Here is an 18,244-nt window from a genome sequence, read left to right as displayed (position 1 = left end):
TAAAAGAAAATCTAGCACTCAGCAAAGCAAAATTCAATGTCCAATAAAAAATTATTAAGCATGCAACGAAGGACCATAACAAGAAGAAAAATAAAACTGTAGAAAAGATTTTATAAACAAGATAATTGCATAAGCAGAAATCATGTTAAAATAATGTTGAAATATGGCTGCTATACTCAAAGAGTTAAAGAAAAACATGAAAATATGGAGGAGAAAAACAGAAGATATAAAACTCACCCAAATGGAATTTCTAGAGATGACAAACACAGAATCTAAAATACAAAAACCATCATATGTAATTACAGCAGTTTAGGCACTGCAAAAGAAAAAAATCTACAAATGCAAAGATATGGGAACAGAAACAATCTAAAATAAAGCACCCAGAGGAAAAACACAGGAAAAAACACTCAACTTCAGTGACTTGTGGGTCAGCATACAGTGGTCTAAAATTCATGTAATTAGAGTCAGAAAAAAGTGGGGATATAAAAATTATTTCAGGAAACAATGTCCTCCAAATTTTCAAATTTGATGAAAACTATAAATCCAAAGGTCCAAGAACCTCAGAAAACCCTAAGCAGTGTCAAAAACCACATCAAGGCTCACCCAAATCAAATTGCTGAAAATCATTGATAAACAGAAACTATTAAAAGCAGACAATGAAAAGATGCATTACATACAAAGAAGCAAAGAGAGAAACCACAGATGTATCAGAAATGATGCATGTCAGAAGACAATAAACATTTTTAAAGCAATAAAAAAAACTATGAAACATGCCATTCTAAAATTCTATTCTTTTAGAAATGAAGACAAAAAAAAAAAAGAAGGACTTTTTCAGATAAACACTGAGTGTCTCAATCACCAGAAGATCTGTAAAACAAAAGTTCAAGGAAGTTCATCTATCTGGCCAAAGGGAAATAAATGAAATAATGAATAGGATCTATCAAATTTTCAACCATATAGACAGAATAATAACAATATATACAGTATCATAGTATGATATGGATTATAAATGTGATATGTTGTATGTAACAAATTATAGAAGATCACATAATAACATTATGTAGAATAGACATAATATAATGAATTAAATATTATATTTATTATATAAAATAATTATTATATATTAACAATAATAATTAGTAGTAATAGTTTACTATTTCTGATAACAAATTACCACAAATTTAGCAATTTAGAACCAAATATTTATTATTTCACTGTTTCTGTGGGTGAGGAGTCTAGGCATAGTATAGCTGGGTTGTCTGCCCAGGATTTCACAGGCTGCAGTCAAGGTTGGTCTCTCAGTAGGAGGCTTTGTTATGCAAGAACAGGCTTCCAAGTAGCAACAGGTTTTAGGCACAATCAATTTCTTGTGGCCATATGACTATGGGTCCGTTTTTTGCTAGTTATCCAATGGAGGTCACTCTCAGGTCTTAGAAGCCACATGCTGTTCTTGCAATGTGGTTTTCTCAACATATCTCTTCATTTCATCAAACCAACAGGAAGATTCTCTTATTCGGGTCTGCTTAGATAGATTCACATACAATGCAATGTAATTATGGAATTACATCCCATCAACCTGTGTTACTTGGTATAACCTAACCAAAGGTGTGACATCTTTGCCAATTCTCTTGGCTAGATGGAAGACTCAGGTCCCATTCACACTCAAAGGGAGGGGACATCAGATGGTGAAAGTCACTGGGAAATCACCTTAGGGTCAGCACACCTCATTACTATTACAAGAAATCCATGTGTTTAGAGAAAAAAGTGTGTTTTGTTTTGTAAACATTCCTCCATCAATTTAATTAGGTCTTGGTAAATTTCCTGGGGAGCATCCTGTCCAAGATAAAAATCCATGTGATTGTAGTATGGGATCGCCTTGTAATAAATGAGGTTGGCAATTTTAGGTAGCAAATTTTCAACGTCCTTGGGATCAGCCAAAATATCCTGTCCACCACTCCAAATGGCTGTTGGAACTTCCATCTTAGTAACGTTGTATAAAGGAGGTATGAGCTAAGTATGATGAAAGAGATGGAGAGAGGACGATAAAAAAAAAAAAAAAAACTACATTATAAAAGTGACATTAATTCTCAGTTGTGAAGCAAGTTTTTCAAATGCTCAAAGTATGCAGCTTGGATACATTTGATTCGTAAACATTAAAATGTTAAAAACATTTGAAAATACTTTTGTCCAAAGATATGCATTGTGAATACAAAATAAACAAAAGCTATTACAATCCTGACTTGCAGTTTTGGGAAAATAGGAAAGAATCCAAGAGGAAGACTTGTATTTTTGTGGGGAATCGTCTTTCTAGTTGTACTTTATCAGAAAGCACATCTTTACACACAAAATGTTGAATAGGACAAATATCCCCTTGTCATATGCAGAAATATGGGCTCAGTGGCATTATTGACACATATATCAGCAGTTTCTTTGGGGAGTACTGATAACCAATACATAAAAATAATGAAATATGAGTTTTAGAAGAAGCCAGTCTGCTATAGAGAAATAGCATTAAACTTGCTCCAGCAAGTTTTTCCTTACCTTCTTTCCTGTGCTGATTCAACACAATCCCAACCAAGTGACTAGGTATGGTCAATTAATCTCTCATTCTTCTGGCCACAGAGATTGAATAATAATAACTTGGCATATCACTAAATCTGTATCATAGGTTAGTCTGGAACTTTCTGCCAGAGCTACTGAGAAAATATTAGATTTTTTCTGTGGAATTCCGATTGCTAGAACTATATAAGCTAAATATATCCAGTAACCCTCTTAGCACTTTGTTGGAAAGAGTCTAACAATAGAAATAAGCATCTCAGATGAAAGTTGAAAGAGGGAGAAGGAAAGATAGAGAGGAAGAGCAAGAGAGAGACCGAGATGTGGTGGTGTTTAAGTTCCTGGATATTGCCACTTAACTAGTACTTATGAGTTCAGTATGTAGTACTATTTTTAAAAATATGAAATAGAGTTGGTTTTGCTAATTACAACTGAATAATTGTCTATCAAAAATAATTTCTGATTATTATATGCTGTGTACTGAATTTGTATCCTCTCCAGATTTATATGTTGAAGTCCTAACCCCTAATGTGAAGGTGTGTGGAGATATGGAGACAGGGCTTTTAGGAGGTAATTAAGGTTAAATTAGATTATAAGTGTGCATTCCTAACTCCATAGAATTGAAAATCTTATAAAAAGGTAAGGATTCTCTCTCTCCCTTTCTCTCTCTCCAGGAGCAAGAACAAAGGAGCACACCTGCACCATGTGAGCACACATTAGAAAGGTGCCATCTGCAAGCTAGGAAAAGAGCCTCACTAGAACCCAGCCATGCTCGTACCCTGATCTCAGACATCCAGCCTTCCAAACCGACAGAAAATAAATTCCTATCATTTGAGTCACCCAGTGTATGGCATTTTGTTATGGCAGCCCTAATTGAATAGTACACTAATTTGTGACAGACTAGGAGGAAGAGGTAAGAAGGACAAAGATATAGATTGTAAGGAAACTGTGACCCTGGCCTGGAAGAGGTTTCTCAGAACAACAGAAATGTGCCTGGAGATGACTGTACCTCAGGTTCTCTTAGGAGAGAAAAATTCAGGCAGAGCCCTCTGATATAGTAGTCACATCAGGTATTTCCATCAGTTAATGGGTTGCTACCTGAGTCTTTGCATTACTACATATTGTAAGCATATCCTGCTTCCCTATAGTTTAGGAGCTTTAAGAACAAGTGGTAGATGAGAATGTGTAGTTTTGAGAAGGCAACACAAAGGGCAGAGAAAGAAGTGAGTACATAGCCATGACCAGTGGTGTGGACAGGGAAGATGGGTTCCAGAAATTTTGGCAAAAGGCCCTAAATGCAAAGTGCACTGATGAATGAAGAGACATGCTTGTTCTGACTGCAGTTTTCTTGACAGCAGACTATAAAGCATAAATATTTAAATGCAAAGATGTAGAATGATGAAGAATAGAAAGACAAAGCATTACAGAGGCAGCAATAAACACCAGCAAGCTTTGAGCCACAGAGTGGGTCTGAGAGTCCCTGAAATCAGAACTCCTTCACTTCAATGATTTAATTACTTTGCTAAGGATGAAAGTGGATGTCCAGAAAATGTCAAAGCCAAAATGAACATCAAAATTTGGATTTAAGTTATATGTGGTATATCTTGGCCTGGAATATATTAAAATTTATTTTTAAGTAGATAATTAAAAATTGTATGTAACTATCAAAAATGAGTGACTTTCTTAGGAACAAAGGATTACTGGTGATTACATTGGTAATTGCACCTGCCAAATTTATGCTGCTATTAATTACAGCTGTGATTAAGGTTATTGCCTTTTAAACATGTATGTAGTTCATCTTCTGCTTTGAGTTTTCCTTCCCCCACCCAAAGTTCCAAGCTAAAGACCTACATCGGAACCTGAGTCACCATGCAGGCATAATTGTGATGGGATCTGCAAACATAATGATAAAGCTAGTACATGCTACCCAGCTTTCATCCAAGCAGGTATCAGAGTCTTATAAGGTAAGGTCATTATCTGAAAGGCTTTTCCTCAAGAAATCATAAACTCTTGCTAGGACAAAGAATTCATGAATTACAAGAGAAAATAGCACTCTGACATAATATATGTGAGGCATCCCAACCCGAGTCTCATGCACTTCTAAATATAGCAGCTTACGAGAAAAATTAGATTTCTCACACTAGTTGAAATTATAAATATTCACTATTATTATTTTTATGGTGGCACTGAACATTGCTGTTTTAAAAATTTCCAAGCTTACACATCACAAATTTGAAAAACATGCATACTTTGTTCAGTTTGAGTTTAGTCTATAATTAAGAAGCCAAAATAATTAGTGGATTCCCTTACATATACTGGGGACAAATAGCAATAACAATAACATATACTTTTTTTACATAGAATATTTTGTTTTAATATGGAATATTTGCTCTAAAAGTTTCCATAGGTTATTTCAAGAAATATTTTTATACACAATTCTCTGGCAGATAGTGCCTTCCTAAGGGTGATGATTTTGGTTGATATCTTTAATGATGCATGTTATGTAGGTTTTTAAAAGTTGTTAGTAAATAGCATATCAAAAACTATTAGATCAAAGTTTATTCTATTAGAAATGGAATAGAAGTTAGAAAATATGCTTTAAAAACAAAGATTGTGCTTTTTTTTTTTGTTTTTAATACCAGGTATTTAACTCAGGACACTGAGTTAACACTTAACAAGTAAGCGACATCCCAAGACCTTTTTATTTAGAGACAGGGTTTCACTGAGTTGCTTAGGGTCTTGATAAGTTGCTGAGACTGGCCTTGAACTCACAATTGTCCTGCCCCAGCCTCCCAAGCGGTTGGGATTATAGGCATGTGCCACCACTGGGCCCAGTAAGATTGTGTATTTTTAATTTACTCTTCAAAATTTAGAGTTAATTAAATGTTGAGAAGTTTTTATATCTTGAGGCAGAATAATTGTAGTAGAAGAAAAATGGACTTTTAGATCTATGAATCCCTTGGTGGGTTGTCATATTCTGGTTATTAATTGTCTAAATACTTTTGGCAATTTATCTAACCTCTTCAAGCCTCTGGAAAAAATGACAATATTATTACCTTACAAGATCATTGTGAGAATGAGAAATTATGACATGACACATTGACAAGACCCAATAAACAGCATGTGATAACAACAATGAGCAATATCCATGGTACTGAATGGGAAGTAGTAGGTACTTAGGAAGTGGATAATATTTTTATTAATTCATTTTCATGTCACTGACTATGATTATTATTACTATACCCGATGGAAGTGCATCATGTTCTGATCAGGTTGTCCCCAGTCAAAGGCTTGAAACTGACCAGAATTAACTGCCTAAGATAAAACAAAAATAATAAACACATTGAAATGATATAAGAGAACAGTGCACATTTAAAGTTAGCAAGCAAAAGATTTAAAAAGAAGAGTGATATTCCAACTCTTTAGCCAAATTTCAATAAGTCAGTCAAATAATAAAAAATAAATACAAATTCACAGAACTTACACAAACACTTCCTATCTTGCATTTTTCCAGTGACAATTTTCAGACAACAATGCCTTTAAATGTTACAATATTGCACATCAAATCATTTTTAAAGGCTGTCAGAGATGTTAATATCTTGGCTTCAGGAATATATATATATATATATATATATATATATATATATATATATATGATTTGGATACATATTTGGTATATATTATTTGTATATATGGTTATGATTTGGATATATATATATATATATATATATATATATATATATATATGATTTGATTTGGATATGAGGAGTCTTCCAAGAGATTCCAAACAATACAGGAATATTCAGTGATGAAATCATTAGATTATGAGAGCTGTAACTAATCTGTCCAACCTGAGAAGTTTAAATGAACTTACTAGGTGGCAACTGTGGTTAAAGGAGGTAAGTCACTAGGAGTGTGCTCTGAAGGGATTCATCTTCCCTGCAGCCCCTTCTCATCTCTCCCTCTTTCTGCTTTCTGGCCACTATGAGTGGATCAGTGCTCCTCCACCATACCCTTCCATCATGATGTTCTATTTGATCTTGAACCTAGAGCAATGGAATTAACTGATCATGGACTGAATCTCCCCAAATTGTGAGCCCCCAAATAAACTTTTCTTTCTTTAAATTGTTCTCATTGAGTATTTTGGTCACAGTGACCAAAAAAAAAAAAAAAAAACTAACACAAAAATTGTTACCTGAAGTAGGGATGTTGCTGTGACTAACCTGACCATGTGGTTCTAAACAATTCCAAGCCATTGGAATTGGCTTGTAGGAGGAGTTTGGAAAGGTTTGGAGATGAATGCTAGAGAAACTTTAGGATATCATAAATGGAGGTTAATAGGTGATTCTGGTGGAAGCCCAGAAAACCAGAATGCAGATTGTACTATGCTCATGAGGTTTCAGAGGGAAACAAGGATTATATTGGGAACTGGACTAGAGGCCACTCATGTTACCTTCTGAAAAAGAACTTGTCTACATTTGGCCTTTGTCCTCAGACTTTGCATGAATCTGGATTTAAAGGTAATGGACTAATGAATCTGGTGGAAGAAATTTCAGGACAGAACAGCATTTAGGCCATGTCATGGATATTTCTGGCAGCATTAAGCCAAATTTACTGTGAGAATAAGGATCAGAAAACAGAGAAGGATTATTTTAAAAACTTGCACTTTGGCCAGAAAAGTGCATGTAAAACCAGGGCCGTGGAAGTCATGGTTATTAACGATATTATAGTCACTAAAGAGATGCTAAATACTTTGACAGAGGCACTAAGAAAGAGGGCTTGAGTGCATCTCAGGAATTGAAAAGACCACACTAATTCAGGCTCAAGGGTATAGAAATAAAAATTACTTTCAGAAGCAGTCACGAAGGCACTCTTCTCACACAGGGAGCCTAAGAAGTTGTTTCATCATACTCAACCACCCAGCTAGCCAGAGGACATTGAAGTAATAGTCCAAGGGGACTTAATTACTGCTTCACTGGTAGCAGACCTTGGCTTCATTCACATAGTGCTGGTTCTGCAGTAATTCAGGAAGCTGAACTTAGGTGATCAAGGAGACTTCCACTGAGATTTCAAGGGAAGGCCTAGGAGGCCAGGTAAAGTGTATCAGGGTTTACGTCCTCATGGGCTTTCCCTGAGAAGACAATGCACTAAGCTCTGTAGGTGAAGCCAAAGATGGAATGGAAATCCCAGGAATTAAAAGATGCCTGTAACATGAACGGACTGCTGAGGAAAGCTGCTAGCTGCAGAGAGGGGTCACGTGGGCTGCACTTGGCAAGGGGGAAAGGATGAAAAGGAGCAAATCTTCCCAATCCCTTTGGACAGACTATCTCAGTGGTATATGCCCCTGATACCATGGATAGCACGACAGGATTTGTTGGACCAACTGGTTTGGGCTGTGTTTTAGTCCCAGCCCTTCTTCTTATGCCTCATTCCTCCCTTTTGGAATGTGAATGTTTATCCTGTGCCATTGTATATTGAACATATGTAACTTGCTTTTGATCATTATAGGGACTCAGAGTCAAGAGTTTGCCTTGAGTCTCAAATGAGACTTAGATTTAGAGGAAATTCTGGCACTGTTAAGACTATAGGGAGTCTTGGAGAAGTACTAAATGCACAGAATGCATTTAATACAATATTTGAAATCTAAATCCCAAATGCAAAAAAAAAATAGTCATGTGGAGTGTCTCAAACACTCAGGGCCTAGCTAATTTGATGAAAAATTTTAAGGATAGGGAATGTGGTCTTAAGAGCTTAGACCACTTGATGAAGATAATAAGGTATAAATGAACACAATGCATTTAGCATTGTGGGATGGACATCAACTTTTGGGGGCCATGGGTAGAATGTCATGATTTGTATATTAGGTGTTCACCAAAAGATCCTATATTAATCCAAGAATATTCAGGAGTTAAATGATTAGATTATGAGAGTCATAACCTAATCTGACCATCCTAGTTTAAATGGACTAATTGGGTAGTAACTGTATGCAGGTAAGTTGTGGCTGGAGGATGTTGGTCACTGGGGATGTACCCTGGAAGTGTTCATCTTCCCTAAGTACCCTTTCCCTCTCTTTCTGCTTCCTTGCTGCCTAGATCTGAATAGCTTTCTTCCACCATATGCAGTGGCCATGATGCTTAGCCTCACCTTGGGTTCAGAGCAATGAAATCAGCAGATCATAAAAAGACCTCTGAAATTGTGAGCCCCAAATAAACTTTTTCTCTTCTAAATTGGCCTGTTTGGGTATTTTGGTGACAGCAATATAAAACACAATATACATATATATATATTTAAATGGCACCGGCTATACATTTCCAGCATTAAAAAATTCTATAATTGTTAATAAACAACTTTGCATCTTATTATCTTCATCAAGTGGTCTAAGCTATTAAGACCACATTCCCCATCCTTAAAAAATTTTGTCCAATATAGCCATGGGATAAGTGTTTGAGACACTGTGCATAATAACTATTTATGCATTTTGGTGTTTAGATTTCAAATAGAATAGAAATATCCATGCATTCAGTACTTCCTTTTTCTATTGTTTGTCACCCATGTTGGATTGAGGAAGCAGATAATCTTCACATACGTTTACCTCAAGCACTTCATTAAGTGATCCTCAGACTACACTAACAGTTTTTTCTTAGCTTGAATTTTATATTTTCCCTCCTCATTGATTTAATCCTGATTTTTGGTTCAAACTTATGCCCCTCATAGCTTATATTGATGCAGGCAGCAATTTGCTACTATTGAATTCTGCAATATTTCAGTAAGGAGAGGTAACAGAATGTACTATTTAGGACTTGGGCTCTAGCATCAAATGAATCTGGTTTGTATTCATGTTTAATGGATGACTAAATTCATTATCCAGGACAAAATATTTGTGAAATGACAATGATAGTGACATTGTTTTCATAGGACTGTGAGGATTAATAGGGTACTGTATATAAAGCATGTGGCACCTAGTAATGTTTGACAAGTAGCTATTTTTACTAATTTATGCAAGTCATAACTTCACTGAAATTCTTGTGAAGAAACCAGAGCCAAAATTTCTTCATATTTCAGGGTTTTTTAGATGTTGGAATATTTGCATAGACATTATCAGATCTGATAATTCTAAGTCCAAAATACGCCAAAAATCCCAAACTCTCTGGGCACAAGTTTTAGATTAGAGATGCTCAATCTGTGACATCATTATGATCATTACCCTTGCCCTAGCTGTCTACATATCTTTCAACCAAATATTTTATTTCCACCACTATTTATCTCTACCTTAGAAAAAACTTTCTGTCAAAAAGAGTTCTCCTTAAGAGAAGTCAACTGTGAGATGTATAATATATCGAATGACAAATTTTATATATATATATATATATATATATTTACACTATATAAATCAGCCTATATTATATAAGCTATCATGCCCAAAGGGTGTGGTGGAGGGCAGATTCTTCAATGCATTTCAGAAAGCCTCAACCAGTGTTTCACACTATCTGTAACAGTGATTCTCAACTTGAAAATAAAGAACATATTTATTAGTAAGTAGGTTGAAATGCAAATTCCTGGGGCTCTCTTTTTCTCATACAACACACACACACACACACACACTCTACTCAGAAAGGTACAACAAGTGAATTTGGCTTATCTTCAAGGCTACAAAACATTGAGTAATGTAATAAAACAAAAATTTTAACTGAGAGTAAAAATGCAAACTATCAATCTATTTAAATCTTTCCCTAGCATTTTATTTTTTTCTGCATTAAACATTATTTCTACACTTTAAAATGTCCCTTATGCCAACTGGAGAATGAACAGATCTTTCTAGAATAAAATACAATTCTATTAGATATAGTGATTTCCAAAAAAAGAGTAAATAAAAGCTTGAAAAGGCAACATATAATAATTTAAGGATCAGAACTTGGTATAAATATGTGGGAATCAGTTTCATAACCCAGACACTGAAGACAGGAGAATAGAGAGGAGCAAAGGAAATCCAAATGAAGAGTTAGTGCTGATTTCAGAAACATCAATATGACAGTGGCAGCGGCCCTGCAGTGAGTTCCCAGGTGTACTCTTAGGAAATCTCACAAACAGGTATGGATGCATTAGTCAGGGACAGGAAATGCATACCTGGGCCCAGTGCAGCATGTTCTGAACAGATGTTCCTGCGGGGCTCTGTGCCAAATAGACATCCAAGCGACTCTGTGAAGAGACAATTTCTCATCTAGAGGCTAATCATACCACAAGTGAACATTTGTGAGAAATTCTATAATTTCTTCTTTTTATTTTTGTTGTTGCTATTAATATTATCATTTAGGGAAAAAAAAAACATGTATCATACCCTATTACCATATAACCAAAGAACCCTGTTTAAGCACTTTCTCCTTCCACAGCTGTTTCTTTGCTCTGGGTGGTGACTTCATGTGGCCCACAGAGGGAATCCCACTGGTTGAAGACAGAGGTAAGGCACCTATTCTTTCCTGACTCCTCACATAGATCAAAGAGTATAGAAGGTCAAGGGATCAAAAACCTTAGCGACCTTCTCCTTCTCCCTGCTAAGTCCCAAAGTTCATTCAGAGAAAGCTTTGATCACAAAACACTAAGAATAGATATGAATGTTTCCCTTTGTTTGCTTGATTTAAAACAAACTGTTAAATGTTTCATGAGGCTCTTTAAAAATTTGTAGGACAGAATTCATTCAATATATTTAGATTTCTTCTGGATCAAAACAACAACAAAAAACCACTATATTCTTTCATATTTTCAGTTACATTTTTTTCAAAATAAATTTTATTTTGAAAGAATTATTTTTCTATCAAAGTGAGCACTAGAAACATCTTGGAGCTTTAAAAAATATATACACTTATTGATAAGCTATTCAAAACTACTGAATAAAAATCAAAATATCTAGAGTTTGGGACATGTTCATTTTTTCAAAATTCCATAAAGGTTACTTACTATGTACCCCTAGTTATGCTTCACTAAAACAAACAGCCTTGCAGATACTGTAATAATGCATAATCCAGTCCCTACAGTGAGAAAAAGGATGATATGATTATGTGCAGAGACAACAAAGGCCTCCAATGAATAGACAAAAGTGTTTTTTTTGGTAAAGTCTTTCTTTATCAAATTCAGCCAAGTTAAGAGGCTACTTTAAAAATTACTGTGTTTTGTGTTTATTTCTAGGTCTTTTGACTTAGCTTTGCCTACATGTCTTCATCTACATGAGATGTTCCCCGTGATAACCAAGCATAGTTTCCCTAGAAAATCGAGACACTAAAAGAGGAGTGTACAAAGGCAATGGCTCAGTCACGCTTTGCATAGAAATCCTTTTATGAAAGTCTTAACTGCAAGGAAAATTTTAATGATTCTGGCAGAGGACAGTCAGGCTCTGGGCTGAATCTCTGAGATAAACGGAGACCACTTCTTTTCCTCCTCTGGTTTCAAACAGCTCCTCTCCAAGTGAGAAGTAAACTAACTTCCTGTCTTTCCCCCTTTTGCTCATCAAGTCAGTTAGTGATAACTGAGGAAAGGAATCTCAGTTGTTAGAAGTAACCTGACAAGAACCCCAACACCAATTCCTCTCAGTTTCCCTTGAACACAAAAGCTGTACCTGTCATTGAAGAGCCATCCCTTTATTTCATTTGATTAATGAGTATTCCACAAAATAATCATTTCCAAATCACCTTTGAATGTGGAAAATTGAAAAAAAAAAGATGTCTAGAATCACTTCCTGAGATTTTACTTTACTTCAGTAGATCTGAGATATAGCTCAGGAATAGCAAGCTAAACTTCAAAACCACAGCACTCGCCTAACTGAAGGACTTTTTCTTTGTGACATTTTTTAGCCAACACCAAGAGTTGGTGAGAAATTTTGGCAGCAAAGCCTTCTTCTCAAATCCTCCTATGAGAATGGGTAAGATTCCCAAACTTGGTTAGAAGCCATGAACATAAAAATTACATTCCAAGAGACAAAAAGGAGACCTTGAAATGTGGTTTCTATGTAACCCAGAGTAAACTCCCATCACCTTGGTGCAGCAAAACCATTGTTTTCTGAGACTTGACTACTTATACATACCATGTTTAGGTTTTGGGGATCAAATCCAGTTACAGTGAACATGAAGTTGCTGCACATATGATGGAATATCTTCCGATTGCACATTTTGGTGGCAATAAATTGTTCCATCAATGTGTGAGGGGAGAACATTTTGTCACCAAACAGTGCCTGTAAGACATGATCAAATTTCATGAATGTGGATGTCAAGAGTGGAAAATGAATGGCAATTCAAACAAGCACTGGACAGGAGGTGACATCAGTTCAGTGTTAATACTCAATGAAACCATGAGTTTTGTTAAATTTTGTCTTTGTAGTCCTCCCAACTCACCTCTTGATGGTTTTTTCTCCCACAAATCTTTAATTGGGAAATATTTTGGCAGGCTCTCTGAAAGACCAATTCCCATATAAAGTTGGTACAGCTTTGGAGTCAGGTATATCTATGTTTGATTCAGATTCTGTCTCTTATAATTTAGGAAAGTATTTTAGTTTTTATTTCCCTGAATTTTTCAACTATAAAATGGGAAAAATTTTATCTACTAGGTAGAATCATCATAAAGATAACAGATAATGCTTAAAACTACACCTTGTGTAGTTCCTAGCAGCAAACAATAGCTCTGTTATTATGATAAGTGACTGATACAAGTTAATGAGCCAATCCTTCCAGAGTCTCTTAATGCTTAAAATGCTTAAAATGATTTCTTCTAATTGTATTTCAGGCAAAGTGGACCTTATGAACTTCCTTCATATCCCTGTGCATATTAATACAATATTTGTTTTATAATATATAATTTTATAATCTTAGGGTAATAAAATAAGTATTATGTGAAAAGACTTTTTTTAACCTCTTAGAACTTTTGGAAATAACATTTACAGAAAAACTGGCATTTCTTTCTCCTGAAACTCTTTACTAACTGGCAATTATAACTAAAAACCAGTAATAACTGGCATTCATTATTTTTTTTATTCCACTAATGTACTACAAAATTTTATACTATCTTTGGTAAACTGGATCCAATAAATTCTTACTAGGTATAACTTTAACTTGTTGAATTCTGAGTTTGAAAAATAGTTATATTGAGGGTTTGTGTTGAAGGATTGGAGGGAATTCTTATTTAATAGAATATTTGATATATTATGAAATTTTAATGTAAAATATAAAATACTAGGAACTAACTAATATTTCTGTCCATATCAAAGAGAAAAAGAAGAAAGGAGAGAGAGAAGGAGAGAAAGAAGGAAAGGAAGAAAGGAAGGAAGAAAAAGAGAAAGAAAAGGAAGAGGAAGAAAAATGGTAAAGAAGGAGATGAAGGAGGAGGGAAGAAAAGGAAAAGAAGGCAAGAACTACAAAATATCACACCAGTTCATATTTCTTGATTCTTTAGGTCTGGAAAATAATAAGAGACCATTGAAGATCTTATAAATACACTTTGACTTTTTCTTCATTTTGTCATAATTACTAGGAATCTTGGATAACATATTGTCATCTATTCACAGTTCTCAAATGTAACAACTTAAATAAATAGCTACATGAGTTAAGAGCTGAACAAAAGGTAGGACCTAATTTTAGTCATTGAACATTTTTATTTTTCATTTACCAATACTGTTTCCATGCTTTAAAAACTAGATGTGAGAAGAAATAGTCAATACATAAAAGTAATGAACCATGAAAATTTGATGTGAAAGGAAAAGGTTATATACCTCCCACAATGCACCCTAGGCGACTAACAGTTCTGGTAGTTAGATTTCCCCAATACAGGGTTAATTAGCAGGATAGTCTCTGACTTGACTCTCCCCCTACCTATTTACCCAAAGACAAATAATTACTCCTTCATCCTAACCTAAAAGACAGGATTGCAATGCAGGCTAGTAAGACAGCACTTCCAAAGTGGCAAACATGCTAACTTGCAGGTGTAATTCCATTTTGATTCTGTAGGGGGCATGTTTGTCACATAATAGTAGGAAGACAGATGTCCTCTGGTTAGCATCAGAAAAGTCACCCTTTCTTCTGGAGACATGGTTCGATGCAAGGATACATGACTTGCCCAGCAGAACATGGACTGGATTCACTCTTGTGCATGGGAATATGAAGAACCAGGACTGATTTCTTCAATTTGGCATTGAAAAAGTGGAGAAACCATTACATATAAGCAAACACTGAACTTGAGCTGCCTGATCAGATCTGTGCTCAAGTTTTGGCTCTATCACCCAATTAGCCGGAAGACTTGAGAGAGATTGCTTAGCCTCACTGAGACTTAGGTTCTTATTTTTTATTTTACTTTTTTTTGGGTACTGGTGACTAAACTAAGGGGCGCTTGACCACTGAGCCACATCCCCAACCCCATTTTGTATTTTATTTAGAGACAGAGTCTCACTGAGTTGCTTAGCACCTTGCTTTTTGCTGAGACTGGCTTTGAACTCGTGATCCTCCTGCTTCAACCTCCTGAAATGCTGGGATTACAGGCATATGCCACCGTGCCTGACTAGGTTTTTATTTTAAGAGATGAAGACAGTACTAAAACCCCTAAAAAAAATAAAAAACGATAAAGAGGAAACGATCAAGGGAAGATATAAATTAAAAAATTTGGGAGACAATATTATAAAGATATATATGCTTAGGGGCAGAATGAAGAGTGGAAAAGAGAGAAAGGGAAATGAATAGGAGATTTGTAACACCAAGTACTCTGGCTTTGAATCTAACATAAGTTTGATTAATACAATTAATAACACCAAATAATAATTTGTAAGCACCAATTAAAAACCAGATATGATGCCTAAACATATATTATCTCAGTTGCTATCCCAACTTAACAAATTTTACCCACTTTATAAATGTGAAAACTGAGGTTTAGAATGGTTAAATAACTTGTCCACTGTCATGAAGAGCAGGATGCAGAGGCAGAAGGTGAACATAGTTCTGCTTCACTCAGATTCTTATGCTTGTGCCTTATGTGAGTTAAATTTAATACAAACAGACGAACACTCAAAATTACTTACTGTATCAAAAGAAATATACCACCTGGAACATTCTTTAGCATATATCATATGTTTGCCACAAAAAAAATCTCAGTTTATTCCTGAACTGTCATTGATCAAGGAAGAAATTACAAATAAAATTAAAAATCTTCTTGAAACAATGAATAATGGAAGCACAACAAATCTAAACCTATGAGATAGAGCAAAACAAGTACTGAGGGGGAAGTTTATAGTAATCAATGCCTACATCAAAAGAGCAGGAAGATCTCAAGCGAACAAGCTATTTTGCACCACAAGAAACTAGAAAAACTAGAGCAAACCAACTTCAAAATAATAAGAATCACAGGAGAGCAGGGCATGGTGGCACACACCTGTAATCACAGGGGCTCTGGAGGCGGAGGCAGGAGGATTGTGAGTTCAACCAGCCTCAGCAAAAGCAAGATGCTGAGCAACTCAGCAAGACCCTGTCTCTAAATAAAATATGTAGAAGTAAATCCACACATCCATAGACAACTTATCTCAACAACTGTGCAAAGAATACTCATTAAGGAAAGGTTAGCTTCTTCAATAAATGGTGCTTCGAGAATTGGACATCCACACGTGGATGAGTGAAGCTAGACTCTATTTCTCACCATATACAAACATCAACTCAAAATAGATTAAAGCTTAATTGCAAGAACTGAAACTCATAAAAGGAAGCACAGAGAAAATACTTTAGGACATTGGAATGTGCAAGGATTTTTTATATATTTGATACCCAAAAAGCACAGGAAAAAATAGACACAAGAGATTGTGTCACTCTAAGTAACTTCTGCACAGTGAAGGAAACAATCAACAGAGTGAGAAGACAATCTAGACAACAAGAGAAATATTCTCAGATTTAATCTAACAAGAGATCAATATCCAAGACATGTAAGAAACTCAAGTCAATAGAATATAGTCTAATTTTAAAAATAGGCAATAGACATTTCTTAAAAGAAGACATGCAAATAGCCAACAGGGATATGAAAAATTGCTCAACCGTCACTCATCTTCAGGGAAATGGAAATTAAAGCCACAATGAGTTATCACTTCACTCCACTTAGAATAACTATTACCAAAAGGATAAAAGATAGCGAGTGCTGGTGAGGATTGGTGGGAATGTAAATTAGTACAGCCATTATGGAAGACAGTATAGAAGTTCCTCAAACCAACAACAATCAATCAAATCAGCTCTCACTTTAGCTGTGATTGAGGGACAAGATGAAAAAGAAACTTCTAGACATAGATGAAGACACCAGGGTAGAATGGCATCAAAATGAGCTCCCTGAACCCTGCTAATAAAAGTATTCCTTATCAATACACCGACAAGGATACCTCAGAAATCTATTATATTCTCATATGTCTGTAAATTGTCATTTGTCTTCTTTTGAAATCAGTGGAAACCTATATATTATTTCAGACTTTTACTTGGGAAGTTACATACCTTGATGGTTCGCCTGGAAAGAGTTGTTAGTTTTTTTATAGGACTTCGGGTGTACTTCACCGTGACAACTGGTGCCAGTGCAAAAAATATCTTAATTCGCTTAGCCAGTTCTGGGTTGGTAGAGAATGCAATGAAAGCTGAAAGTGAATTAGACACTAGTTCATAGGTTTAAAACAATTACTTCTTTATTTTAAGTGATAGTAAAGGTAGACACATGAAAAACAAGACAAAACAAAAAAACTCAGAGTAATAACCATTTGTGAGGAGGAATTTCTAAGTTTTTCAAGGATGGGAATGACTGATTCAGAATCAAGTGAGTTCTTTCATCCCAGGTCTACTTATATTTCTCTGTGAAGTGTGGTTAAACCCAAGGGCCATTCCAGCTTGTGGTTTGGTGTCAGACAAAGTCACGCTTGGCCTCACATTCACTAGCTGTGTGAAAGTTACCTCTCCAGTATGAGTCTCAGTTTACTCAATCTGTAAATTAGGATAATTGGATCCTTAGAGAATGATTCATATATATGAATACACAGATATGAATATATATAAATGGATAATTCAAATTTTATATATAAATCATCCTCTAAGGATTCTTAAATTTTAAATATATATATATATATATATATATATATATATATATATATATCTTAAGGTATTACTTGGCATTGTCAACATTAAAAGATAGTGAGTGCTGGTGAGGATTGGAAATTAGGGGAAAAACCCTAAATTCAACTATTTGTGCAATACAGATATTGGTCTCTGATGTTTGTAGTTTCTAATGAGAGAAACAGAGAGAGGATGAGATGCCTCATGGTTCTACCCACATGGCCCTACCCACATCCAGCCTACCTGTGCTTCCCTGGCAGGCAAAAGCCACACTGATTGTAAAGTACAATCACAATTTTGTAATTCTCTGCTTTCTTTTTTGTGTCCTTTTCTAGACTGTGATCATCAAAGGAAGGATGGATATCATATTTATCCCCTCTTCCCCAGTATGTAACCCAAATTCTCACAAATATTCATTGGGTACATAATTGAATAAACAAAGTAATTCTCTCTTTCAGACCTATCAACCTCCAAAATTCAATGTTGGGAAAAAATTCCTTATTGTCATCCTTGTTTTCAGAAAACAGCCAGAGGATATTGTTTCCCTTTTAAAGTTCCCAAACTAGAGACTCTGCAGAGAGATACTGACCCCG

The 18,244-nt window shown here is 35.3% G+C and overlaps 1 protein-coding gene across 2 annotated transcripts in view; it reads right to left on the bottom strand.

The window, feature by feature from the left end:
* Window positions 1–1,189: 1,189 nt before the first annotated feature.
* The window catches only part of Lipk (lipase family member K), a 36,106-nt gene continuing 19,051 nt past the window's right edge, over window positions 1,190–18,244 (bottom strand). Inside the window, exons 6-11 of one of the 2 annotated variants that reach the window (XR_009228014.1) lie at window positions 17,046–17,182; window positions 12,629–12,775; window positions 10,681–10,752; window positions 6,431–6,602; window positions 5,800–5,871; window positions 1,950–2,010 (exon numbers count right to left, since the gene is read on the bottom strand). Coding sequence is in view for 1 of the 2 variants with exons in the window: in XM_046456804.2 (XP_046312760.1) it covers window positions 1,753–2,010; window positions 5,800–5,871; window positions 10,681–10,752; window positions 12,629–12,775; window positions 17,046–17,182 (686 nt within the window). In the remaining variant the exon portion in view is untranslated. Of the gene's footprint in view, window positions 2,011–5,799; window positions 5,872–6,430; window positions 6,603–10,680; window positions 10,753–12,628; window positions 12,776–17,045; window positions 17,183–18,244 lie in introns of both variants that reach the window. The other variant, XM_046456804.2, reaches the window with a different exon arrangement.

Source organism: Marmota monax, unplaced genomic scaffold, assembly GCF_021218885.2.
Source record: "Marmota monax isolate L192 unplaced genomic scaffold, Marmota_monax_Labrador192_F-V1.1 WCK01_AAM20220418_F8-fsc00166, whole genome shotgun sequence".
Lineage (NCBI taxonomy): Eukaryota > Metazoa > Chordata > Mammalia > Rodentia > Sciuridae > Marmota > Marmota monax.
The sequence above is the reverse complement of the archived record's forward strand: the minus strand, read 5'-3'. Positions and strand labels throughout refer to the sequence as shown.